The 26,285-nt window shown below is 40.6% G+C and overlaps 2 protein-coding genes across 13 annotated transcripts in view; one reads left to right on the forward strand and one right to left on the reverse strand.

Moving 5' to 3' along the window:
- Positions 1-9,867, forward strand: part of fndc5a (fibronectin type III domain containing 5a) — a 45,379-nt gene extending 35,512 nt beyond the window's left edge. The window contains exons 5-7 of one of the 3 annotated variants that reach the window (XM_040048998.1): positions 5,032-5,121; positions 5,288-5,421; positions 5,876-9,867. In XM_040048998.1, the coding sequence (XP_039904932.1) occupies positions 5,032-5,121; positions 5,288-5,421; positions 5,876-5,935 (284 nt within the window). In that variant the 3' untranslated portion in view covers positions 5,936-9,867. Of the gene's footprint in view, positions 1-5,031; positions 5,122-5,287; positions 5,487-5,875 lie in introns of all 3 variants that reach the window. The other 2 variants (XM_040048999.1, XM_040049000.1) reach the window with 2 other exon arrangements.
- Positions 9,868-11,776: 1,909 nt separating this feature from the next.
- On the reverse strand, positions 11,777-23,268 carry LOC120744523. 10 transcript variants are annotated; one of them, XM_040048993.1, is made up of 9 exons: positions 23,063-23,268; positions 20,392-20,491; positions 20,218-20,272; positions 19,406-19,849; positions 18,705-19,282; positions 15,663-15,754; positions 15,434-15,534; positions 13,451-13,550; positions 11,777-13,144 (listed from the first exon to the last, which is right to left on the reverse strand). In XM_040048993.1, the coding sequence occupies exons 3-9, from the start codon at positions 20,234-20,236 to the stop codon at positions 13,012-13,014; spliced, it is 1,467 nt and encodes a 488-aa protein (XP_039904927.1). In that variant the 5' UTR covers positions 20,237-20,272; positions 20,392-20,491; positions 23,063-23,268; the 3' UTR covers positions 11,777-13,011. The 10 variants fall into 10 exon arrangements, with proteins under 10 accessions (XP_039904927.1, XP_039904928.1, XP_039904930.1 ...); XM_040048994.1 differs by lacking the exon at positions 19,406-19,849 and having other exon boundaries at positions 23,063-23,261; XM_040048996.1 differs by lacking the exon at positions 19,406-19,849 and having other exon boundaries at positions 20,380-20,491; positions 23,063-23,261.
- Between the last annotated feature and the right edge of the window lie 3,017 nt (positions 23,269-26,285).

Consider the following 26,285-nt stretch of genomic DNA (forward strand, 5'->3'; position numbering starts at 1 on the left):
GCTGTCCTATTTTTGCTAATAAACTGTCTTTAACTCTTCAGCTCCCTACTGCAGAATTTGTGACGTCCATTTGCGTTGGTGTCAGAACAATAAAATGTATTTGCAGCGTGGTCGTCCTGCTTTCTGCCTATGTCAACAAGCCTCAGTAGACATAAAGCACCCATCCTTGATTCTTCTACTCACTCGTTAGTCCCTCTCACCTGACAGAGATGTGAGTGGAGAACAGTCGATGCAACAGGCACTGATCAGAATGAGACGTGCTGGCCTCAGAGCTGTTACTTTAGTGATGTGAATAAAATGTTTGACGTGTCTGCATCATAAATAGTTTTGTCACAGCTGGATTTTATGAGCTCAGGTCGAAGAGTGTTTATACTTCATGCCGCTTTTAATTAAATTCACGGCATGGCAAGATGTGACAGGATATAATGTTTTTTAATCACACAGAGACAGTGAAAATGAGAAAGTCTGATCATCTTAAATAACTAAGAAAGAAAAAGTTTTGATTTTTTTTAAACCATGATTGATCTGTCCCAGCTGTGCACTGCACCTCTTTTATGCACTGAAGGTAAAAACACTTCTGCAAAGGATGCACCTGTGTGTCCTCAATTACATCTCCTCCTACAGACTCCCCTCTCATCTGTCCTCCAGATGCATTTAAAAAACTGAGAGATCCTTCATCACAGCGTAATGAGACCGATTTCTGGGTTAGAGACAAGAGGATGGACATTTAGACCTCAATAAAATAAAAAATAAATCAGTCTCCTTTTAAATGAATGCTATTCATTAGTTTCCAAAATGCTCTTTCCACGGGAGACGACTTTTAAAAGGCCAACAAGGCTAAAATAGTAAAACTAAGTGGAACTTATTGATGGCTGTAACAGATAAAACCCGCCTGGTGTCTGGATCTTGGTCAGAAAGCATCAGAGGTGTTTTAGAGCAATGCAGTGAGCCCCAGTGAGGCCAGCTTGCAACAGTGTCAGGTGCCCAGGGCTGCTGGACTTTGATTATTTAATACAAGTCAACAGAGGCCGATCGATCAGCAGAAATGCTTGATGCTAAAAGCTACTGGAGCGTGGGGTTCCTGCCACACCGGGCCCTCCAAATGTCACACACTGCATCTAATAAGAGTGCTCTCCACGCTGCAGTGAACTTTATATCAAGCCTGTGACTTCCTCAGCACTCAGCATTGAGGAAGAATTGTTTGTGCTGTTGTTTTGCTCAGTGGATGTCTGCAGGCACCCACAGGCAGACTTTTCTCTTGATGGTCATGACTTCAAAGATGGAATTTCATTAAGGCTGGTGTAATTAAAGAAGACCTATTGTGTTCATTTCCAGCTCCATATTTCTATTCTTGGATTAGAGTAGCCTTTAATGTTTCACAGTCCAGTGGGACTATGTTGAGCCTCTTAGTTTATCCTCTGTAAAACAGGCCATTTTAGTTCCTTTTCCCATCTCTTTTAGCCAACTTTCTAAAGCCAAGATCAGAGGAAAACTGTCTGAAACAGTGTTTGGTGAGAGCAAGGTCAAGTCTGACCTCAATTGTACATATTCATTATATGTAGCTGCAACTGCAGCAGCTATCCGGAAGCAGCTGGATAGCGTAGTGGTAAGACTACATACCTTTGGCGCAGGAGTCACAAGTTTGATTCCTGCTTGGGTGAGTCTGTCTCCAGTAAGTAGTGAGGGTTACATTCCATTCCTATGCAATCTTCCACAACACACAACACACATGCTACGGCAAGGGGGAGCCAGGACGCCAGGTCAGGGGGAGGCTGTGCTAACTCCCAAGCTAGGAGAGAGACCAGCTGTATATTTTTATAACACTTACTTTATATGTGTATAAGTATCTTTATTCATCATGAACAGTGTTGGGAAGGTTACTTTTAAAATGTATTCCATTACAGAATACAGAATACATGCCCCAAAATGTATTCTGTAACGTATTCCGTTACGTTACTCAATGACAGTAACGTATTCTGAATACTTTGGATTACTTAATATATTATCATGCTTTTTACAACAACGTGAATGTACTATTGCTGTGTGATTTATTACTATTACTGAAGGTCCGCGACTCCGAACTGTAGTAAAGGGACCTCTGACTAATACGGCGGGGTCCCTGTCGGCTCGTAGCCGAAAAATAGCTTTACTTTGTTGTGTGGGTCAACTTTTCTTGCGAGAGACAGAGAGAGGCGTTGAAAGGCTGCTCCAACGGAACTTATTGTTTTGGAGGAAAACAGGAACACGGTGTACAGTCGAGTCTTAATAGCTTACTTACAACTGGGCTCGTCAGGCACTCTTCTTGGCTGAAGTGGTTATTATTATATTTACATGCTTCCAGCTCCCGTTTTTCCTCGATGACAACTCGTACCTTTCCACTCCCCTTTTTCTCCCTCCTCGCGCTCACAGACCCATAACGTGTATGGCAGTCCATTCTCCCTGCAACACGGACTACACTGCCCATGATGCTACATTCTTTAGAGCTATGCTTGTAGCATTAAGCCTGTTAGCTTAGCACAACAACAACAACAACGAAAAGGCGCTCTCTCACCCAGGAAACACACAGTCGCAGAGAGAGAGAGAGCGTCGCCCTGTAACCATGACAACCGTAACGCTGCCGCCTGGAACAACAGAACGTAGCTGTCAAACAAAACCCAAACAGTCCTGACCTGCGACAAAATGAAACAGGAAAGTACCGCCGTGTAATCCATTTATTTCAACAAAGTAACTGTATTCTGAATACCACCTTTTTAAACGGTAACTGTAACGGAATACAGTTACTCATATTTTGTATTTTAAATACGTAACGGCGGTACATGTATTCCATTACTCCCCAACACTGATCATGAATACTAATAAGATACTAGTCTTAGATCTAAAGATACTAGTAGATATTAGTAGATACTAGTACTCTTAGATATTATATCTAAGAGTACTAGTATCTTTATTTAGATACTAAATAGAATAATTTTAGTATATATATTTATTTATTTTATCTTTATTTAGTAAAGATACTAAATAGTATTTAGTAAAATAAAGATACTATTTAGTATCTTTATTTAAAGAATGAAGTATCTTAGTATCTTAGATATTATTATCTTTATATCTAAGTATCTTACTAGTTCATTCATGAACTAAGTATCTTACTAGTTTATTCATTCATGATGAATAAAGATACAAATGAATGATGAAGAATGATAATACTTACTTATACACATATAAAGTAAGTATTATAAAAATATACAAATATATAAAGAGAGATTAAGAATACTCAGAGCGCAATCAGAGTTCAAGAGTACCGAACTGGCGGCACCTTTCAAAGGCTACGTGGTGTTAGGAGACATTACTCAAAAGCAACAGCAGGCTAAGATAATCAAATTACCTGTGTAGGATGTTCAACACTTGGGAAGTAAAAAAGAAAAAAAGAAAAAAATTCTTAAAAGAAGAATAAATACTTTTTTACAATTTTTTTTTTTTTTTTTTTGGAAAATGTCATCCAGTACACAGGTAATTTGATTAACTTAGCCTCCTGTTGCTTTTGAGTAATGTCTCTTAACACTACGTAGCCTTTAGAAGGATGCCACCAGTTCTAGTACTACTTGAACTCTCATTTGCGCTCTCAGCTATTCTTGATCTCTCTCTCAACAAACCTCACATTCTTAGCTAAAACACTCATGTTGCTTCTTTCTGACGTTGCCGACCTCAGGGAGGACGATATCCCCCGTCTTGGCGTCCTGGTTCCCCCTTGCCATAGCATGTGTGTTGTGGAAGATTGCATAGGAATAGAATGTAACCCTCACTGCTTATTGGATACAGACTCACCCAAGCAGGAATCAAACTTGTGACTCCTGCGCCAAAGGTGTGTAGTCTTACCACTACGCTATCCAGCTGCTTCCGGATAGCTGCTGCAGTTGCAGCTACATATAATGAATATGTACAATTGAGGTCAGACTTGACCTTGCTCTCACCAAACACTGTTTCAAACAGTTTTCCTCTGATCTTGGCTTTAGAAAGTTGGCTAAAAGAGATGGGAAAAGGAACTAAAATGGCCTGTTTTACACAGAGGATAAACTTTATATTAGTATCTTTAAAGATACTAATATAAAGATACCAATATCTAAGATACTAGTAAGATACTAGTATCTTAGATATTGGTATCTTTATATTAGTATCTTTAAAGATACTAATATAAAGATACCAATATCTAAGATACTAGTAAGATACTAGTATCTTAGATACTTAGATATTAGTTAGTTAGCTATAATAAAGATACTAATGTCTTAGATACTAGTATCTTTATTATAGCTAACTAACTAACTAATATCTTAGATATTAGTATCTTTATATATTAGTATCTTTATTCATCATGAATAAAAGATTCTTGAACTTTATTTTTTCATTTGTGTTTTTTTTTTTAAATTACATGTGCACTTAGGTAGACATCACCAGGGTATGGAGTGACACATCAGTGTGTCTAATGTTGTGGTTTATGTGCAAGTATACCATCAACACTGACAGAAATACTTTGAAATAGCTGTCCTATGTTGTGACCACTATGCATGAAAGGCATGGTCCCTCGCTATAACGTAGTTCACTCCTGTACAGAATTCATTCAGCTTTTCAAATTTACATAAATCTTCGATCGCTAGCAGTGTGACTCTGAAGTGCTGTACTGTATGTTTGTATGTTTTCTCCCCAACAAACACAACAATGTCGAAAAAACACCTGCAGGTGTCTTTGGTCTCATTCTATAATACTGGACTTATTTTTCTACAAAGGTTTGAACTTTGAGTGTTTAAACAAGAGAGAACAGTGTGAAAATGTTCATGCCTGTCTGAGAAAAGTGTAAAAAGTGTGTAGTGAGGGGTTTTAAAGCCTTAAAACATCTATAATATAATAAAAAATAAAGTTGGCTACTTCGCAGATTTTATCTATCGCGGATAAACGAGGTACCACTGTAATATATATTCTCTATAGTGTTAGTTTTTTAATAAAGTCTAATTTCCGGTTTCCTCTAAAATCTTTTTTTAGACGAAGTAACAATGGAGGAAGTGGGACAGACGACCCAGCTGCGGGCTGGGGAGCTCATCATCATCGTGGTGGTACTCATCATGTGGGCAGGTGAGGACAAACCTGTTCATTAAACCAGGATCACACGGCCTTTGTGTGGATTACACTCGATTTTCCCAATTTTCTGTAAATACAACACAAAATCCAGCTTTTAATGTTTAGACGATAACAATACCCAGATTTGTCCGATCATGAATGCGAACCATCTCTTCCCCAGGTGTGATCGCCCTCTTCTGTCGCCAGTATGACATAATCAAAGACAACGAGCCGAACAACAACAAGGACAAAGCCAAAAACTCCTCAGAGTGCAGCACTCCCGAGCATCCGACGGGGGGGCTGTTGCGCAGTAAGGTATAACCCACCCCCCCTCCCCTCCTCCTCTCCCCGGGTGTCTCCCCCTCAGCGGCGCCGGGCAGGTGAATGGTCCCGGCCACTTCTAGACTTTTTTTTCCACTGACACTTCATACGCTCCCATGGTGTCATCTGAGCGTCAGGCTAAAGCTGAACATTGCTCCAACATGGCGCCATTACGTGCATGACTACGCAGCATCAGCTCGCAGCAGCCCTCGAGTCATGGCTTCCAATAAGTTCTAATTGATCAATGCACAGAGCCCATTTCATAACCATGTATCGTGTGCTGACAGCACAAGTCCAGAACTAATCTTTATTCCTTTCACTCTCCTACAAACATCAATAAAGCATCCAAGTAGCAGCAGAGGCATCCTCATACTCATTGAATTTTATTGTGCGACTCCTGTGTCCTGCGGTCGTCTCATACCTGTCGTCTTCTTCTCTCCTCCCACAGTTCCCCAAGAACAACAACAACAACAATAGGATGCCATCTGTCAACATCATTGAAGTGTGACTGCCAGGACGTCTTCTCTTTACCTAAAAGACTTTGTGTTCTCACAAACAAGCGGGCCCCTTTTAAGCCCATCTGCTTGTCAGGATGACGCTGGGACTCTGGGCCCCTCGGCAGCGCCTTCTCTCCTTCGGGCCTGGCGCCAGAGCGAGGCCGCAGGACTCTGGGTGTCGAGCATGCTCCCTCCGCCTGCGCCGGTGTGAAAAGCAGCGGCTGCTCCGTGCTCAGTGACTACTGCACTGTGGGGCGGCAGCGATTAGAGCCGAATGGCTCTGGTGTTGGAGAGACTGCAGATAAACAGGCCCCAGGGACCAAAGCTGATAAACAGAGCCAGAGACCTTTTCATTCTCTCTGTCACCTTCTTCTCAGCGTCTTGCAGTGTGTTATCAGTGACCGCAAAACCTGGGCATTTCCCTTTTCTGGGTTGAAATCGTCTCTTCTGCTTTAATCTTTTATATCCACGCATAACTTCATCATTACGTTGACTTGACTACGTGTTGCATTCTGTACTCTTAAGTGGGCTGTTAGGGTGTAGTTGTTTAAATTTTTACAAGGTGCCACCAGTACAGTTTTGTTGTTCTGGTATTTTTGTTTCATTGATCCTCTCTCGGGCAGAAGCTCTTTGCCATCTTGTGGATTCACTTGTTTTTTTTTCGCCCCCTCAGGGAATCCAGACTCTACCACCTGGCTAATTTATGAGATGTTTCTAAAATGTGTTGTGACAACGCCAGAGCAGCTTTTGAGAGGGCTGCTACCAAAGCTGAATCACCAGGACTCGATCAACAAGATAAAAACACTTAAAAGGAACCTCTGATCTGAACAAATATTCACAATAGAGTTCATGAGAAGCCAGGTTTCATCCTACTTCTTGTCCCTCATGCTTTTATTCTGAAATGTTACATTCCATGTCCAGAATGAGCCCTTTAGTATTCCCTCGTGTCTTTCTCTCTGAGGGGGATGAATCTCAAAGCATTATGGAGAGGAGCAGAACTGCCATAATGGAGTGCATTCATCTAATTAACGAACTCTAAAAGGGGCTGGACTCTCGGAAGAAGTGGTCTTTCCTCTTCAGAGACACACAGGAGATCTCTTATATCAGCAATAACAGCCCTCAGAGGAAGTGCAGAATCGAGGACTCAAACGCCGCAGCCTCTTTGAATAAAATCCCGACCTCTCAGCATGTTGTAATGTTCAGGCAGACAAATGAACTGCACGTCCAGTTTGGAGGGAATTAACTCCGAGCCCCAAACGTCCTTAAGCGCTGTTGTAAAAACTTTGGTTTCCAGTGGTTAGCATGGGATTTAAAAAAAAAAAAAAAAAACTAAAAAAAAAATTTTTTTTGTTAAATGGGGCCCAACTTGCAACCCTACGATTTCTTTGTCACCAGACAGAAGGGCTTCTATTCAGACTTTTTCACCAGTTTAAAGTCAACATCTGTGCTGAAACATAATGGTATATGGCACATCTGGGAGCAAAATGATGCATTCGAGGGCTGATTCAAACTCAGTAGTACTGCCTTAAAAATAAATCACACCATATGATTTATCTAATAAGATGGAAGCCCCTGTATCTCACACCATGATATTTATCTTCCACCCAGTATTTAAATGTGTGTGCAAAGAAAAAGGGAAACATTACAGATCGATGCCCTGTTGTCTGAAAAGCTGGAAGAGGTGGCTGGCCTTTAATGTGTAAATACATTTAAAATTCCACTCTTGTTTGGTAGCATCAGTCTGAAGAGCTTTTAATGAAATATGACAAGACTAAATGGAAGATATATAGTCTCGTATTGTAAGAGGGTACCGCTACTGCTAGTGAATTTTTTTGTTTAGACACGGCTGTTAAAGTCCTGTTATTGAATACGTTTTTCATGGCACTCCTCTACCGTTATGTGCTTCTATTAGGTCATTATGCTGTTTATGTGCATTGAAAAGAAGAGTGTTTTTGATGAGGGACAAAGTCCTGGATATTTCACATAATCACCCAGACGTGGTGTTCGAGGGCCATTCAAGCTGCTGGGAATCCGTATCGACGGGCAGCTTCTCATTCTGTGATGCACCGACTCGTCTTTTACTGCGAACGCAACAGGTCCCAGCTCCTCAGCCTTGAATGCAGTGGAAAAGGGAGGCAGTTAAGAGAAAAAGCAATGAACAGAATGAGTAGACTGATAACTAATGCAATGGCAGGTTTCTATCACTCACGAGCCTGCACGAGCAGCGAGCCCTGCTATTTGCTGCACATTATTCCCCCGGTCTCCTTTCCCAATTTCTTCCTCTTCACCGCAGCTGTCACATGAAGGTTTAAAATGTGAGTCTGTCTAATGTAAAGGTCTCTCCTGACTAACACTTCTGTCTAGCCAGGACAAACTTTGGGAAATTTTCTGTGAAGTGATCACCACTTTACTTAAAACACTTCACTTTACTCAGCTGAAGGCTGAATCCGTTTTATCCCCCCGGAACATTTTCCCCGGTGGCAGACTCTCCGATCAATAGGCATCCTTCCACACAGTGAAGGATAATGACGAGAATCGTCTCCAATGATTTCTTTGAACATCCAACAACATATTTATCACCTGCATTCCCCGAAACAGTGAAAGTCCTTTGCTCCTCTTTGGTATCGAGTCAGCTAGCAATGTATGAAGTTCATTTAAAAAGTTGTGATGATGGTACGCTCTGTGTTGACACTGTAAATACTGTATTCCTTATTAAAGATTTAAATGTAGGGCTATCGTGGCAGGTTGTCAAACTTTACCAATAAATAGTTTGACATTTTGGGAATTTGCAGTTACACGAGAAGATCGACACTTCTCCTAGCAGCTGGTTAAATTACAGCCAACACATTCTCAAAGTAAGGCATCGAATGCCAGCACGTTGCTATCCTGGGGTAGAAAATAATCCTGTTTTGTCAGATGCTACAAGATGTCCTATGGTGCTGTTACCTTGATGCACCAGCCACAGCCACCAGAACACAACAGTCCACTTTTAAAGACCCACAAAGTGAACATTAGGAAGTTGGAAGTTTGGGTCGTCTGCTGTTCCCGTTGGGAGCTTTCTGTTTAACTCTTCAGTCGCTCTTCAGCTGTGTAATGAAAGCTGGATACTTCCTCTAGCTTCTTGGGTTAGAGTTCGCACTGGGTCACTCCACTTCACTTTCCTGTCTAATGTTTGATCCGCAGCTGTCCCAATGTGAATGCAAAACCAAGGGGTCCTATGCTAGTGTCCAAATTTCATGATTACAATTAATTTCCGTCTCACTAACCTCATAAGTCCCAAAGAACAACTGTGTGCATCTGTGAGAAACCAGCAGTTTTAACAAAACAGCAGTGTTTGCCCCCTGGGAATGAGAATGGGTTGCTGGCTCGAGCAACAGTACAAACGCGGAAGCGCAGTCAGTCTCTTCATCTAACTAATGGCTGAGAAAGCCATCAAGTGGATGTCTGAAAGTGCCAACCCTTTCCCTTAAGGGTTGCAGCTTCAGCAGCTGAGCACTAGGCGAGCTCTCCAACTTAATACATGAAAATTATTTATTTGGTTTTACACACAAGTGTTTGACCATGTTTAACAGCTACACAGTGGCATAACATGTCTAATTAAGTGGAAGGCATCTGGGTATCTAATTAGAGTCCACTCATTACAGACAGTGGACAGTGCAGTTCGCTCAGCCCATCGCTGCTGCTACTGAAAAACTGATTACTGGGATTTAAGTTGGCTGAAGGCGGCACCCAGCTGCTACCACTCTGACTGGAACAGGTTAAGCAAACGGTGGCCAGATGAAAGATCTTTCCTTAATCGCACTCGACAACCGGTGACGACAGCACGAACTCAACATTCCACGTGAGCCCTGTGGCGTCAAACCACTCATTAAAAAAAGGCCCGAAACCTTTTCGCCTGCTACCGTTTGTGCTAAATCAATGCCTGAGAAAAAAAAAAAAAAAAAAAAAAAAAGAGGGGAAAAAAACGATGCTCGGTTGCAGTGACGGACCGTTTCGCAACAATCGCTGGATTTTAACAACTTACACATCATGTGTTTTCTTTTAGAGTAGAAACATGCCTGGAAATACATGAAGTTTGACCATTTCATTATGGGATTCTTGAAATTTAGGAATGAGGATGACGAAGAAGCATGGTTTAGTAAAAATTAACTGCTTTACTAGTGCTATCATGTTTATATTCATTGTATGGAGTGTACAGCAGTCATTGCTTAATGAGGGCTAGCATGGTTTAACTATTATGCACAAGGTTAACACAACTTCAATTATGAAGAATATGGTGTATGCTTACTTGTGTATGCTTAAATAAAATATCTAATATTTTCAAAATAGAGGTGTGTGTTTGCTCATTGTTAAAAACCATGAGGACAGCTGGTAATGCACCAGAGAAAAGATGGTGATTTCTAAGCTTTAAGAAAAGAAAAAAATATATATTTCAGCAAGAAAAAAAGCTTAAATTCAGCAGACTACAACTGACAGGCTTCTCCTACGTTTAAATAAAAATACAGTTTAGTTTCACGGTTGCTGTGGAGGAATCAAAGTTTGACAAAGAGATGTGTCCTGCTGAAAAATTCAGCCGTCAACGTGGTTTTGGGCGAATGCATTTCCCGTCCAGTCAGCAGCTAAGAAAACGTGCATGAATTCGTAATGGCTCAGAAATCAATGAGGCTTTAGCAGCGAAACGACAAATCACTCGAAGCCTACTCGAGTCCAACATTAGACTGCATTTGCTTTCGCATGTATCAATACGAGAGCGACCGCCGGCTCGACTGTTTGGCTGAGCAGGCGAAACGAGGCGGTGGGATTTTATAGCTGACTCGTTATTTGTAGTCTGTTTTGACAATTCCCAACACAGCTGCAGGAAAACTGTGAGGCACGTCAGGTAAACACAAAGCTGTGTTACTGCCTCCGAAGGAAAGAGGGGGGGGGGGGGGGGGGGAGTATAACACACAAAATAAAACACAGCTGGGAGGTGTAGATCAGCGCGCCAAGTGCGCACGTGCCCTGCAGTCTGCAGTTTCACGAGGCCTATGCTGACGCACACCTACATACCTTCTGCCTTCTGGCTGACCGGGCGGGGACAGGCTGCCCTACTATCTGCACAGACGGGATTACTTTAACCGCATGCATTATTCGTGGAAAAGACCCCTGCTCCGTGTTTCTGGGCCGCCTGTGTTCACCTGGGCTGTCAGAATAAAACTGACAAAATGCAGCATTATTCACCAAACATTAACACGGGAAGACAACTGTAGTGGGAGCTGAGCATTATTATGATGACTCTCTGACTCTAGGGAGTGGGTTCTCTGCTAAGAGCCGGTGGCACTTACACTTTTCATGCAAGGTTTAATGAGAGCACAGTGCATTGAATCCACCGAGCAGCAAAGAGTACAAAGAGGTCGCTGCTGCTTTACAATAAAAACAACAACAATTTAAACTAATATCTATAATTTAAACACCTTCCTGTTTATATACTGAGATACTGAGAGGTCCGTTACCTTACACACTGCAGGCTTTTCGCCACAGCTTCAAACTTAATAAAATTACAACTTTATCAATTCAGACGTACTTTTCCAGTCTTCCTGCTAACGCACTTTTAGGTTAATATGCTTGGAGTTGGATTAACAAACCCCAGGTTGAGTTGAAAAGCTCACCCTGATTGCTGATGTTTAAGTAAGTGAAGCCAGACAGGGAAGAGATATGCTGGATATCCTGAGCTTGTGTCACAGTGCAGGAAAAAACCCCAAACACTGAGAAACCCCAAACATCACTTTCAGCTGATGTCTTTAACAGAAAGCACAAAGGACATTTGTTTAGGCCACAATCCTAATAAACAGGCATGATTATGAAAAAAGAAATTGCACTGAGAACTGTTTTATTCCCAGAGAGAGTATTATAATTCAGGACACAATCAGACACATTTACACCACCGGTAATGTTGGACGAAGATGAAACAGCTGGTATGTGGGTGAACTGACCTGGCAGGTATGACATAACAGCCTGCCTCCATATCAAACTCAAAAGTGCGTCAGTAAGTGTGCCGCAAACAGCTGCTCACAAATCCTGATGATAGCGAGCACATGTTTCAACACATTACAGAGTTTTCAACCATTTATAAAGACATTTCACGTGCCTGAAAAGTTTTCCTGCTTCTTCCCCATATCAAATATATATGACAAATCCCTGATAACCTGTGACGTACTGAGCCAACTTTCTCAGTCAGATAGATACCTTGGTTGTGAGTATCTGTTAGCCATCAGCATTTCTCACTGTGACGATGAGGCTTGAACATTGTTTTCAAAATTGTAGATGACTGTGGAATTGCCATTAGCCACGCTTTTCAGACGTCAAAACAAATCAACACTTAATTAAAAATAACCAACAATCTAGAAAAAAAGAACTTGTTAGCGTATCAAGCAGGATATTATGTGACAGCTCGTAGGATAGTGAAGAATTTAGCAGGACAGATGGGCCTGATGTCACTTGGAAGGATGCAAGTACTGGATCGGCACACACCACATTGAAACATGCACCAATTTTTAAATAAAAGACAAACGTAGAATCTAAAGAAAGAAAGAAAAAGCAAAAGTGCAACAACAAAACAGACAAACCAGGCAACCAAATACAAATTCACCCAAGAAACAGAAAAAGTGCAAATATTTGACACAAGGAAAAACGAGCCCCTTCCAGACACACACCCTGCTCCTCAGTAACCCCACTGCCCGATCCACACAGCTGCACTGTACCAGAGGCCCTGCACTTGTATGAATACACTAATTACCAATAACATGTACATATTTTCTTTTTAGTTATTAAAACATTACTTTTATCGAGAGGAGGGGTCTCTCTGTGTGTGAGGGGCGGAGTACAGCTCTCTCAGCAGCACTCTGCACCTTCTTATCGACATCAGTGGAGAGAGCTAAATATTTAAAGCGTGGCTACACTTGACTACAGCTACAGCGCTTGTGCGTGCTGTGCCTCTCTCCATGGCGTCTGAATGTTGCCAGCAGCGAGGTTATGCATGTCTGAAAAGGGCCGTATTACACCATAACAGTAAAGGGTTTTTTCACACAGTGTTTCTTGCTCAGACATTTTAGACTCGAGGACAGTGGCATCTTTCAAACAGTTTAGGAACTTTTGCAAAGCGTTCGTGTGAGCCATAGTTCTTGCGTTGCCATTCTCGGAGCGTCATCTCTGGCTTTGTACCAAAGCGACTCTGGTAATTTCTGAAATTAAGCAGATTCAGATGGAGATTATTACAACTTTAAATAAAGCTAAACTAAAACTAGATATAAAACATGACATTATGTGCTTGTAAAACTAAATTTAGAGGATATTTTCATTTAATCTTTGACAAATCTGACAAAACAGTCAGGAAGCATTTGATGAACTTCACTAAGATAGTCTGAGACGACTGAACAAAGCCAGACAACTAAAACTAAACTTGATTTTTTACAAAAAGACAAATAAAACTCAGACTCGTTTATTCTGAATCCACAAAAAAAAAAAAAAAATCCAAAAAGGTGGCGTACCGGCGGGTGAAGTCGGAGGGATGCTGCCACCGTTTCCCATCCTTGCCCGCTTTCTCACCAGCAACACGGTTCATCACGCTCAGCAGCTCAGACATGACACCTGAAGGAGGCACAGATGTTAGAACATCAAAACTGAAGGTCATATGTGACTGAAGGGAAGAGTCATGACACAGAGGGGGGAAATAAAACCCCACAACACAAGCTTCCAAGTGAGAGACGTTTACACGTTAACTTACATCTATAAAATAATTACTTTTACTGTCATTACTTACAGTAAAAGTAACTGTATTACTCAGTTATTACTTTCTGTACCACTAACTGCTTATTTAATCAATTAAAAGTCGCCAAAGCTCTCTGGACTCAGTAGCCGTGGAGCTCTAAAACTCCATTGCCATTAACATCAGCACTAAAACTGTGCACCGCGAGCTCCATGGCATCGGTTTCCATGGCCGAGCAGCTCCTGTAGGTGTAACGTGTAGGTGGCCCAGTACTTAGAATAAATAAATCTGTGAAATTATTACTAACTGAAGCTTTGAAATAAGTCATACCGGTAACACTACATGCTGGTTGGATTTAAGACAGACCCCTGCATGCTGTAGCTGACAATCGACCTGCAGCAAAGTTTACACAAAAAAAAAAAAAAAAAAAAACGCCACCAAGCTTAAAGGTCAAGACAGTTTTTTTTATTTCTGTGTGGAGGCGAACAGAATCACTTTCCTTCACCTTTAAGTTTGTTTATCGTGTGATCTGATAAAGCACTCTTACTGGCATTTTACCTGCAAAGGTTTGGATAGATTACAGAAACAACCGTGGCTGCTGTCAACTGTAGAAAAATGTTTTCTTTCTCTTCGGCGCGCTGTGTGTGGAGTCAGAGAGGCTCTGCCATAAACAACTACAGCGCCATCCTCGCTGCTGCTGCGTCATCAACTTTCATGTCGGCTAAAAGTGAAGCTGCTCAGGCTGAATCTCAGAATCACGTTTTACAGCCAACACACGTCTACATTTTAGTCGCAAACTCGAGGTAAATGTTAAATGCGTCCTTTACTGTGAAAACATAATCCTTACTTCAGCTAGTTTTCTTCACATGTGACTCAGTAATGGTAGAAACTTCATCTCTGGCTCGTAAGGGCTGACCAATCAGCTTGCCTGACATACGTCTTTGTTGCGTTTTCATTACTAGCCATCAGTGCAACATCCTGCAATTACCAGAACCCTGCACACATATTCTTGGCCTATCAATCAAATTCCTTTCACTTTGCTATGTGGCAAACTGAAACGATTTCATGAGAGTAGCATTTAATGTTTAAATGGATCCAGCTTAAAGTTTCAGTTCTAATGTACAGCCATCAGCTGAGGAAAACAACAGCACTGAGAGCGCACTCAATAATAAAATAATTAACTAGAATTTAAAAAATGATCATTTCCTGCTCTGTGCATCACATCACCATATTAACGATGTGCTGCAGCATTCATCTCCGGTGCTTTTTACAAGAATGTTGCCTTTTACTTTTTACTTTTGAAGCCTTCGTAGATTTTTAACAACCATCTGATAACATTTCTGGAGTAGGTGGCACTCGCAGGGATCGTTTTTTTGTAGAATAAGTCATGATCTGTGAAACACCACAGATGTGACATTCATGTCGGGTATGTAAACGGAGATTTGTAATTCGGGGCCCAGGCCAAGTCCGATCCAGGTTAAAGGTTACTTTGTCAGAAACAATGTTTTCACCTTATCCTAGAATTCATGAGCACATACTCACAGCACATGTAAAGCATCAGCTACAATCAGGCTCAACAGAGGACTACTGAAAAATCATTTCAGGGAGTCATTGCCATGATGTCTGCCACCATTTCACGCATGTTTCCATAAATATCATAGTAAAAAACATTAACTGTCAGTTTCCTCTGAGGTAAAACATCAAAATAAATGTTTAAATAGGAGAAGAGGAAAAAATATGGGAGAAAAGAACATCAGGTTCTTACCATTATGTGCTCCTTGTTTCTCTTGCATGTGTCTCATTACTGAATGGACATAGAGTCTCTTTTTCTTCTCCCAGTCTGACCTCCTGCTGAAGATCACAGGCCTAAAAAGATAAAAGCACATGGCCCCGCAAATCTGTAAATATGAGGCTTCTAGAGAACAGGCCGAGCGCCTCTAAAAACCAGAGCGAGGCTAGTGTGGTCCCACTGCTCCCCCTACAGGTAACAGTACCTTTGGGTCCCGGAGCACTTGGCAGTCCGAGCACGCGACTCTTCCTCTGGTTTTGTGGTTTGCTGGTATGGAACAACAACTTTTGATTTCACCTTGAGGAAGCACAGAATATTTGTGTATGATTGCTGGGTTATCACAGTTTTTTAGCTTTACAAATATCATTAATTTTAGAAAAACTTTTAGAGCATTTTCTTTGAACTCTTAATATGACACAAAACACAAACAAATATATTTTAGTTAATAAAAATTCAGGTGGAGCTGATGGGATACACGGGCCACAGGAATCATGCTGACCTAAGGGAGTATTCTGCCTTGCAATGTTATTCTCACAACCAGAGGAAGGTGGGTAACAAACCCTGACACCAAACCAGGGAGAGACCCTCAGTGAGACAAAGGAGAGCTCACCAATGTCAATCAGCTTAGAAAATATCTGTGTCGATCCACTGCAGCTCAACATTTATCTCTCCAGAAATGCCCTCGACCACGACTGTGATCAAACTGATTGGTAACAATATGCTGTGTAAAGAGCTCAATCATGGCAAACACATGGATTTATGCAGAGATATTCCTCCAAGTGCACCACAATCTGCTCAGTTCAGCTAACATACCCCTGGATTAGTGAGGGTCATGATTTCCAAGTGTTACAAATGACAGACGTTACTTTTGTCTTAAAATATACGTTTTCCCTTGTTTTTAAACCGCAAAAAGTTTAAATAGATGGTGCTATGACATCATCCATCTATTTTCATCTTAAGTAACTTTATATTCTGAATCACGTTGTGATGAGTGAAGGATGGCTCTCAGTGAAACCACAGTCGATGAGCATACCCTCGATAACCCGCCTTTTCTGCCTCTCAAAATGATCAAAATTTATAAAACGTACTTAATGTTTTACTCAACATGACATAAAACGATCAGCAAAGTGTTAACAGAGTTCACAGCTGAGGACTGATTTACAGTTTTCTTTCACAGCCGCAGCTATCGCCCCCTTGTGGTTGTTAAAAGACGGCAGGTTTAAGGCACTTCTGTGTAAGCTTCACCTTTCATATCCAGAAGATGCATCAATATTTTATAATTCAATACTGGCTTTTCAGACAAAGAGGTTATATGGGGTTAAGTCTGTTTAGGCTACGATACCAACTTGATTGTTTGTTAAGATTTCAATTAACACACATCTTCCAAATTGTCTGAGATGCACCACTGCACACGTCCCTAGTAAAGCATGCTGCATTAGAATGGAGTTCAAAAGCATCACGAACTCACTGAAGTAATTTGCTTCCTGATAGAGAGATTTGGGACAATTGGGGCCAATTCTCTGCACTATTTTGGCTCTTACAGCTCAGTTATGGCACTGGGCAATGTGAGATGGACCCGTGGCTGAGATAGGAGCCAAAACTGGGCCAAACATTCATTGCTATCTGGGGGTCCGTTCTTCGTACCTCGCTTACTACATCCAAGATCAAATGACACATCCAAGATCAAATCATCACGCTAACTTTGAGCTCGCTATTCCGGTTCTCCGAACACACCTGTTGTTGACGATTAGTATAGCTGGATGAAGTAATGTGAGATCACTGGGTGGCTTAACAGGGGCCACGCATCGATAGTAGAAACATTGATCGGCAACCCTTTGATTGGTCGGCGAAAATGTCGAAGGAGCGCGCTCGGTATTTTTCGGCAGCAGAGCAAGAACTCTTGATTGAGGGATTTCAGGAGTTTCAGAGTTTAATTAAAACGCAAGGGAACACTGCAAAGGCTGCAAAAGCAAGGAGAGAGGGCTGGCAGAAAGTTGCTGACAAATTAAACTCGTAAGTAATTTAATAATAATAATAATAATAATGGATTGGATTTATATAGCGCTTTTCAAGGCACCCAAAGCGCTTTACAATGCCACTATTCATTCACTCTCACATTCACACACTGGTGGAGGCAAGCTACGGTTGTAGCCACAGCTGCCCTGGGGCAGACTGGCAGAAGCCAGGCTGCCATATCGCACCATCGGCCCCTCTGGCCAACACCAGTAGGCGGTAGGGTAAATTTATTATATTATATTATATCCTCTTTCACATTAGAGCCACGACAGGACCCACTAGAACATGGGAACAAGTAAAAGTGAAATATAAGAATATTCTACAGAATGGTAATATTTATCACTTATATTGCTTTTAGTCTCTTGGAAAGAGACCCTGAAATAATCTGTTTGTTTGTTTATAACAGCAACCAAGAAAAGGGCAGAGCAAAAAAAAAGACAGGTGGTGGTCCTGCACCCCCTCGTCAACAAGTTGGTTAAGTGAATAATACCCTCACGGGAAAATCGATATCTCTCTATGAGCACACTGTCGCGCTGAGCTAAAGGATCCTGTCTATCCCGCAATATACGCTGAATTCTGAGGACTCTCCTTATCAATCTTGCACCTTCCGCAATGGGCTGCTCGCGTATACGGACAGGACATGGCTGCGACAGGCTTCCCAAATCCACCTTCGCTTTTATAGCCGTGGTCTCTCATCTTGATTACACGAAGTAATTTACAATTACTACTCTGAAATATGAATTACATCTGAAATAATCAAATACATGAAATAGAATGATTAATAGTACATTTCCCTTTTTTTAGGAAATGACCTGTATGTATCTGTATGGAATCAATAAAAGGATCAAGTACTGCATTATCTTTAGTTACATTGATAATATTTATTTATGGAAAAACAGCGGTAAAATATCGCTGTTGCTTTCGTATACATGAAGCGGACATACCTGCGTGGCCGCGATCTAATCTTGTTTACATAAAGTAAACCTGCTCGCTTACGGATATGTTGCTATGACAGCAAGTCCCAGATGAGCTTCGGAGAACCGAACGATCCAAGATCACGCGAAATTGTCAACAATCAAATCCAGCTAACTTATTTAGCGAGGTAGGGAGAACGGACCCTGGGTCAGGACAAAACTTTGATTTATTTGGATGTTCTTGTGTGTTCTTGCAAAAAACAAACAAACAAACACATATACAGAGCACTGCTGTAAAGAACAGGAGCAAAGTGTACCTGTACTTGAAGAGGTAAGGTATTTTCCCAGGTGTCCTCCAGATTGGTGTCTTCTGTACTGTGTCCAGATGACTCTGATGCCAGACGTCTGTCACCAGCAGTGTTTGGCCTGACTTTGCCATACGGAGAGGATTCAAGTGTGGGAGGACCGATATCCCACACCCCCTCAGTCTCACCTTCTAAACTCTCCACAACGGAGGTCATCGGCTCCATGAAAGGCCCACTGACAGCAGGACTCAAGTCATCCACTGCAACAGTAAAGCCTCCAGAGGTCACAGTTTGTTTATTATATTGTGGCTTTGGTGATCTTTGAGGATGACAGCCATTCTCAACCACCCTGAGATGGGGATTTGAGTTACCAGTGAGCTGTTTAGAGTTCAATAACCCATCTCCTTTATGGTCATTTATGGAGGACAGAGATACATAGCCTCTATCATCACTGACTCCCAAACTCTCTCGTCCAACTCTTCTTCCCATCTCTTCTAAGTGTTGAACAGCAGGAACAGCAGGAAATTGTTTCTCTGGAAACGTGTTGCAATGTGGAGCTGTGCAGCTTTCTGCAGGATCCAAATTACCTGCTGCAGTACAGGTATTAATGGGATTGAGGTAACATATTGTATCTACGTCATAGTCAAACACAGGGGGAAAATTTAAAAGGATATTCTCAGATGTAATATGTTTTTGTACGATCTCCTCTTCACCTCCTGGATCTGTGGAGGATCCACACTGCTTGATGTGCTCCGAGTGTAGCCAAGAGTTCACAGGCTGTTTTACTGCACTCCCAACATTTTGCTTTTTAGGTAAAGGTTCAGGATAAGACAATGCTGATTGCTGTCTCACAAAAGGGCTGTAATAGTCCGTAAAACACTCGAGATCAGGGGACAAAGCCTGTGGACTAAGGGGCTTTTTTAACGGACTAACATACCCTTCATCAGGACTGGAATAGTACGGTTTCCTTTTATTTATCCAGTTATTACGGACCTCAATTTCTAAATGATTAAATGTAGAAAACCTTCCCGACTGCTGCAGATCAGCCTTTCTGTTACAGGTCATCCTTGAATACATGGAAAGAGGTTTCAAACTTTCGCATATGGGTGGTTTCAGACAGCAGACCATCACGTTATTTCTTGCTTTTTTATCCATACCTGTTGAGGGTGAAGAAAATTCAACATTATCAGTTATTTTCTTCCCAGCACACACGATTTCTGGGCTGACCACTCAAACCTTATGCCATTTATTTGTTCCCCCATTTTTGTTTAGAAAATAAAAACCTCCAATATAACAAAAGAGTTTTCCAACTTTAAACATTTAGCCAGCACAACACCAACACAAATATTAATCACAACCTCCATGAATGTCCTCCTAGTTGCTCAAACTAACCAATACACTGTCGTATCCCACAGTAAAACTTAAATAACACAAAGGTCACTTGTCTTGTTGTGTTGTTATGAGATCATGCAGTCCACACAACCCATAAGCTGTGAGTTTTAAAATCAATTTTGCACTTACTCACCCAGGACTTTATGAGCCATCTCCACCTGATTTGTCCTTTTGGCTACCTATTGTTGCTGTCAAAGCCAAACGCAAAGCACAGTGTCATCTTCAAACTTTTCTTAAAGGTTATTATGCAAAATTTTTACCAGTGGCTCCATAGTGTAATGGTTTACACATTCACCTAACAGGATACCTGGTCTGATCCCAGGACAAGGCACCAGGCTTGTGCCCCCCGAGTTCTGGCGTGAAAAGCTGCAGATCAAACCTGCAGAGTTACCTGCTCTGACGACCACCTGTAAATAATAGGGGTGCAACGATATTCGTATCGATATTGAACCGTTCGATACAGTGCTTTCGGTTCGGTACGCATATGTATCGAACAATACAACATTTGTAATTTATTTTATCAACTTTCCTTCTGACGATGCTGTCTGTGTTGAGCGCTCAGTGAATCTGCGTTCGACTACTCCGCCTAGGCTGCACTGTCGAGCGCAGATCCACTGAGCGCTCAACACAGACAGCATCGTCAGAAGGAAGAGCGCAGGGCAAGCTAGCGAGACAGAAGTTAAGCTCCCCTTGCAACATGGACCTCCCCCACCCTCATTCAGATCTGGTGTTTGGAATTATTTTGGTTTTCATGTGACGTATGACCCTGAAGGTAAGCGAGTCATGGACTAAAGTAAAACAGTATGTTGGATGTGCCATGCAATGCTCAATTACATGGGTGGGAACTAGTGTGTTAGCGCAGTTAGCTCGTTAACGTGTTGGCCGTCTAGCCCCATGCACGGGGCGATCGGCGGTAGCTCGTTAACAGAGATTTGCCGTGTTGTGGCGTTAAGGTCATTTCAACGAGATTAACCTGAAAGCACTAGTGGGAACACAACGAATATGACTGCACATTTACGCCGACATCATCCTAGTGCAAAGACAAGTGGAAGCAGACAAAAAAAAGCAAGCATGCTACTAACTTTAGCCGAGTCATTTAGACAGCTGTTTAATATGCTGCTGAGAATATAGCCCAGAAGAAGCGTATAGTATAGCTTTTATTTTGGAAAGAGACATTTCTCTGTAATAAACTCTCTTTTCCAAAGATGAGTGATTCCTCAATCAGATACAGGGCTCGCAATATCGCTAGCCCGACGTCCCGGGACTAGCGATTTTTTTCCAGTCGGGCTACCAAAATCTGTCTCTTCCCTGCCCGTCGGGCTATTGTAGGAAGGAAAAATATATGTCAATGCTTTTGCATTCTTTCGGAAATGTAGCTGGGTAATTATGTCATTGGCATCGGTGAGCCACTGTCAATATGTGACATATTGAAATCGCGTTTGAATTTGCGCTTGTTTTTTTGCTTTCACTTTGCAATCGTGCGAACTGTGTATAGAGAGCGACAGCACTGATCTGTGAGTGATGATAATTTGTGCACCAATTCCTCTGACATCGTCTTATTAATCGTTAGCTTACTATGCAAACATGACAAGTGAAATCTCCCGCAGCAAGCTTAAACATGTGAGAGGTTGATCGCGCAGAGAATCGCTGAGCATTATGTGAGTGCGTGTGTAAAAGCAGCAGGATATATATTTCAGTTCTGCTGAGCCAAATAAGACAGGTCAGGGTGAAGAAGTGACAGCCAAAGAAAAGCTTACCACAAGATGGAAAAGTTATGACAAATCAGACTATAAGGCAAAATGAAAGTGCAGCTTTATGGTTTCATGGACAAAAGAATTTCTGTGGCTGCAATATGACGAGCTAAATAACCAGGGCTGCACATAAGTGGTCCGCAAGTGCGCATTCGCTGTCAAAATAAAAAACACGCACAAGGGTTAGGGTTAAATTTAAAAACTGTACTTTTGAGTTAAAATATATATTTATAATTTTAATAAATGACAATTTAAAAAAGGCATGAACATTTTTTTTGTATCGAAAAAATATCGAACCGTGACACCAAAGTATCGAACCGAACCGTGAATTTTGTGTATGGTTGCACCCCTAGTAAATAAGCAAGCAGCCAAAAGTAGCTTTTGAATTAAAAATAATAATAAAATAAATATTCACGGTAGAATAAAAGCAAAAAGGAAAATACAAAACTGCAAAGCAACTCTAACCTAACTCAAGTAATCTCCAAACTAACAAAGACTCCAAACACTAACATGCACAAACAACTCTAATATCACCCCAGGGAGGGTTTGAGCTTCCCCCAATTTTTTTAAAAGTGGATTTACATTTAAAACAACAACAACAAAAACTTTTTCTTTATGTAAATCGAGAAATTCAATCACCACATTACAAGTCACTGATTTGAACTGTGCGGTTTTGTTTTGATCTTTTTTTGTCTTTGAGTTCGATTTCTACAGTCATATCACAGGTAGGTAAAACTGCACGCGTGAGCTAATTAAAAAATAATTTTCCCATTTATATTGTTAGTTAAAGTAACTTAAATTATGTTGAAAATTAAATATAATGCTATGGGTTTGGGGAACTTTGTACACTCTCTAAAAAAAACAAAAACAAACTATATCACCACTAAAAACACTTGCGTGCATTTCACTTTAGTTTTTTTTACGTTTCGGTTTATTAGCTTAGAGTTAGCCAAATGGTTAGCCAAACAGCCGAAATCAGTTTAGTTGAGCCCAAACGTTCCTCCGCACTTGGTTAAAGACAAACTTTTTGTTGGCCTTAGGCCTGGAGACTCTAGCCCCGCGTTATTTTTTATATTACCCAACTTACTTCGCACCTGCTCGGTCCTCAAAAACACACGTCCTTGCGCACGCTCAGGGCTAACATTAGCTTTTAGCTTGTTACCTTCATCGATATTTTGGCTATGCTACAGCTATAAGACCACACAAATAACATGAAATAAAACTCACCTCTTTCTTGGAAATTAATCTGCTAGACACGCACACGCTTTCCTCTCTCGGTAGCGCGCACAGGTGTTTAAACACACGACGCACATAAAGGTTAAATGAGCAGGCGACACTGCAAAGCTCAAATTTGAGGTGAACAAACTGACATGAAAACGCTCACATGTTGTTTACATCTGTGCTAACGCTTCTGATTGGCCAGAGGCTTAAAGTACATTTAAAAAGATTAGTCTATATAGTTATTTGTGTCTCTTCAGTTTAGACCCACACACTGGAGTAAGGTTACGGTTTACATGTTAAATGTCACTGCCCTTTTATTGACTTTATTTTTAATACATGTTAAAAACAGAAAAATAGAGGTCATCTTCATGTCTTTAACACATGCCTGTAGTTTAATTGATGTGTCATCTGGCTTTATCGATAAATCCAGGGATCATCTGCAAATCAACTAATAATCTTAAATATTGATAATAAAAATGTATTATCTCCAATTTAATACTTTTTTGGATAACCTTTTCCTTTCATAAATGAAATAATTTACTTGTATTTACTTGTATTACCTAAACTTTTATGATGTGAAACAAATGACAAATATGCAAAACACAAAGTCATCAGAATGAGGGTGAATACTTCATATAATTCCTGTGTGCAACACGGTGCATTCATGCCCCAGGTTGACTTTGTTCAGGTAATAGGTCTGTAAACTGGGGAAGCCTCAAGTTCATCTAGATGTCAAATTCTTCCCAGGCCAGCTCCTCCTCCAGGGATGGATACAATATCACTTATTGTGTGCAATACCTTTGTTGTAATCATCCTCAGTCAAGAACTATAAGAGTTCTACTTTTCAATATAAAGCACCTTGAGATAATTGTTGTTGCAAAATAGCAAATTCACTGAAGAAATTAACTAAATTTCTCACTTTATACACAATATCCTTTTTCTTAGTATGTCACTGTCACTGTCTCTAAAAATAAAAAATTAATGTGCAGGGGCAAAACCTGCAGACTGATTTATTCTATTCAATTAGTGTTATATGAATATTTTATGCGAGAGTGCACCATTATGGATCGATAAATCTCAACCACCCAATACAAAGCTGCATGTGAAAAAGGAAAAAGGAAAAGCAAAATTATAACCCCTAAAAAAACTATTTTAAATGATGAACCAGTGCAAATTATCAAAAATGATGGAAGCAATTTTAACTACTACTATTATAATTTACATCTACTGGTACAAATCAGATTCTTTCTGCGGGGGGGGGGGGGATCTGAGGAACGCTCCAACTGATGCTTAATTTTATAACTATAAGTGTATATTCTGGATTTAAATATAATTAGAGTCCCTTTTATTGAAGCCAAATAAGCCTCCTACTGAATGCTCCTCTTATAGGGGAATTAGTCTTATGGGATGTGATACAAAGATTTTTTGTAAAGCACTCTCTGGGAGACCAGATAAATGTGTACCTAATTTGATAATAGATGATCAACAAGGTTTTGTTAAAACGAGACAAGGCTATAATAACATAATGTACTTTATGAGAAAAACAATAGTAAGACACTGCGCTGTTATCACTGGATCCATGCAACCATCTCTTACAGGTGCTCCACAAATATGGACTGGGTGAAACATTTCTGAAATGGATCCGGTTATTGTATACAAACCCGAAAGCACAAGTTTTAACTAATAATAAAATATCAAAACCCTTTAATCTACAGCAATAGAACCTCTGGCCATCGCTGTGAGAGCAAATACAGGAATATCATTTATCAGGAGGAGGAGGAAGAGACCATTTAATTTCTTTATTTGCAGATAATATATTTTTTGACTAATCTGAAAGATAGTATCCCTAATTTAGTAACATTGATTAAAAAAAATGGAGAATTTTCAGGATACAAAATTAAAAATTCTAAATCAGAGTTAATGTTTCTTAATGAGGAAGAAAGAAGAAGGCCTGTTGTGGCCATTTAAAACAACTAAAACAGGCTTTAAATATTTAGGCACTAGGATCACCTCAAGCCTCAAGGACATCCCCTTGTGGGACTAATAAAGGTATATCAAATAACCTCAAATTATGTTCCCCTTGTAGAAAAGGTCACGGAAATGCTAAACCATTGGTTAGCGTTTCCGTGCCCAACTAACATCAGCCACCAATTATTTTTGCCCAACAACACCTCCCAGCCTGGGTTGACATTGAGCAAGAATCTGTTCCAGATCTTCCCTTACACACTTTTCTACATCCTTGAGACACTAAGACATTAAAAAAAAGAATACAAAGAACCCTTTCTTGAAAAATACAATTATAATTTGGCATGCAGCACATAAACATGTGGATGATCCTCCATCGCTTTTGCAATTCACCCCTATTAGGGGAAATGAAACATTTACTCCTGGTAAAAATGGAGGATTTAAAATATGGAAAAATAAAGGAATTCAAAAAGTTAAAGACTTATATGCAGATAGCAGGTTGCTCACATTTGATCAGTTATGTAAGAAGTATTTAATAACACACCCAAAACACTTTTTTAAATATTTACAATTGAAAAATTATTTGTCATCAAAACTGCAAAAGATTGCTGAACTTCCACCATTAACAAAAGAGGCATGCTTTAAGAATACAAAAGGGAAAGGTTTCCTCTCTCTATATATTATCATTTATTGATAATATATATAGATAATATATATATATCATTTATTGATGCTTTCCTCCAAAGACTCAGCAGCAGATAACCTGGATGCTTGGAGACTTGAAATCCAGGAGGACAGATGAAAATGACTAGAACCAGGCTTGCTTAAAAGCACAAAAACAAACAATAAACACACACTTTAAACTCCTGCAATATAAAGGGCTCACGAGAACCTATATAACACCCGCCAAGCTCCATCATGTGTCCAATGATATTCCAGACATCTTTACTAAATGTTTAGTTGAAAAAGGAACTCTTCTCCTTTGTCTATAGGAATGTCCTAAAATCCAGGAATTTTGGAAAGATATCATCAAATGTCTGTCTGGGTAAAAAAAGGTAAAAATCCCTTTCAAGGGTAAACTCTGTGTACTTGGAATATATCCAAGGAAATTTAAACAACCGAAAAAAAACCCGACGAAATTACTGGACTATGGACTACTTCAAGCCACAAAAGCCATTGCACTATGTTGGGGGAGTATGGATGCTCCCTCCATGGGACTCTGGAAGAAGGAAATACTCTCTAGGCCTGGAAAGACTAACATATA

The sequence above is a fragment of the Simochromis diagramma genome, unplaced genomic scaffold (assembly GCF_900408965.1).
Source record: "Simochromis diagramma unplaced genomic scaffold, fSimDia1.1 OVJJ01000305.1, whole genome shotgun sequence".
NCBI lineage: Eukaryota > Metazoa > Chordata > Actinopteri > Cichliformes > Cichlidae > Simochromis > Simochromis diagramma.

Coding starts and splice junctions, on each gene's coding strand:
- LOC120744523 (XM_040048990.1), bottom strand. Junction 13,551..15,433: donor GAAACAAGGAGCACATAATG/GTAAGAACCTGA, acceptor TGCCTCCTTCAG/GTGTCATGTCTGAGCTGCTG. Junction 13,145..13,450: donor CCCTCCGACTTCACCCGCCG/GTACGCCACCTT, acceptor GCTTAATTTCAG/AAATTACCAGAGTCGCTTTG.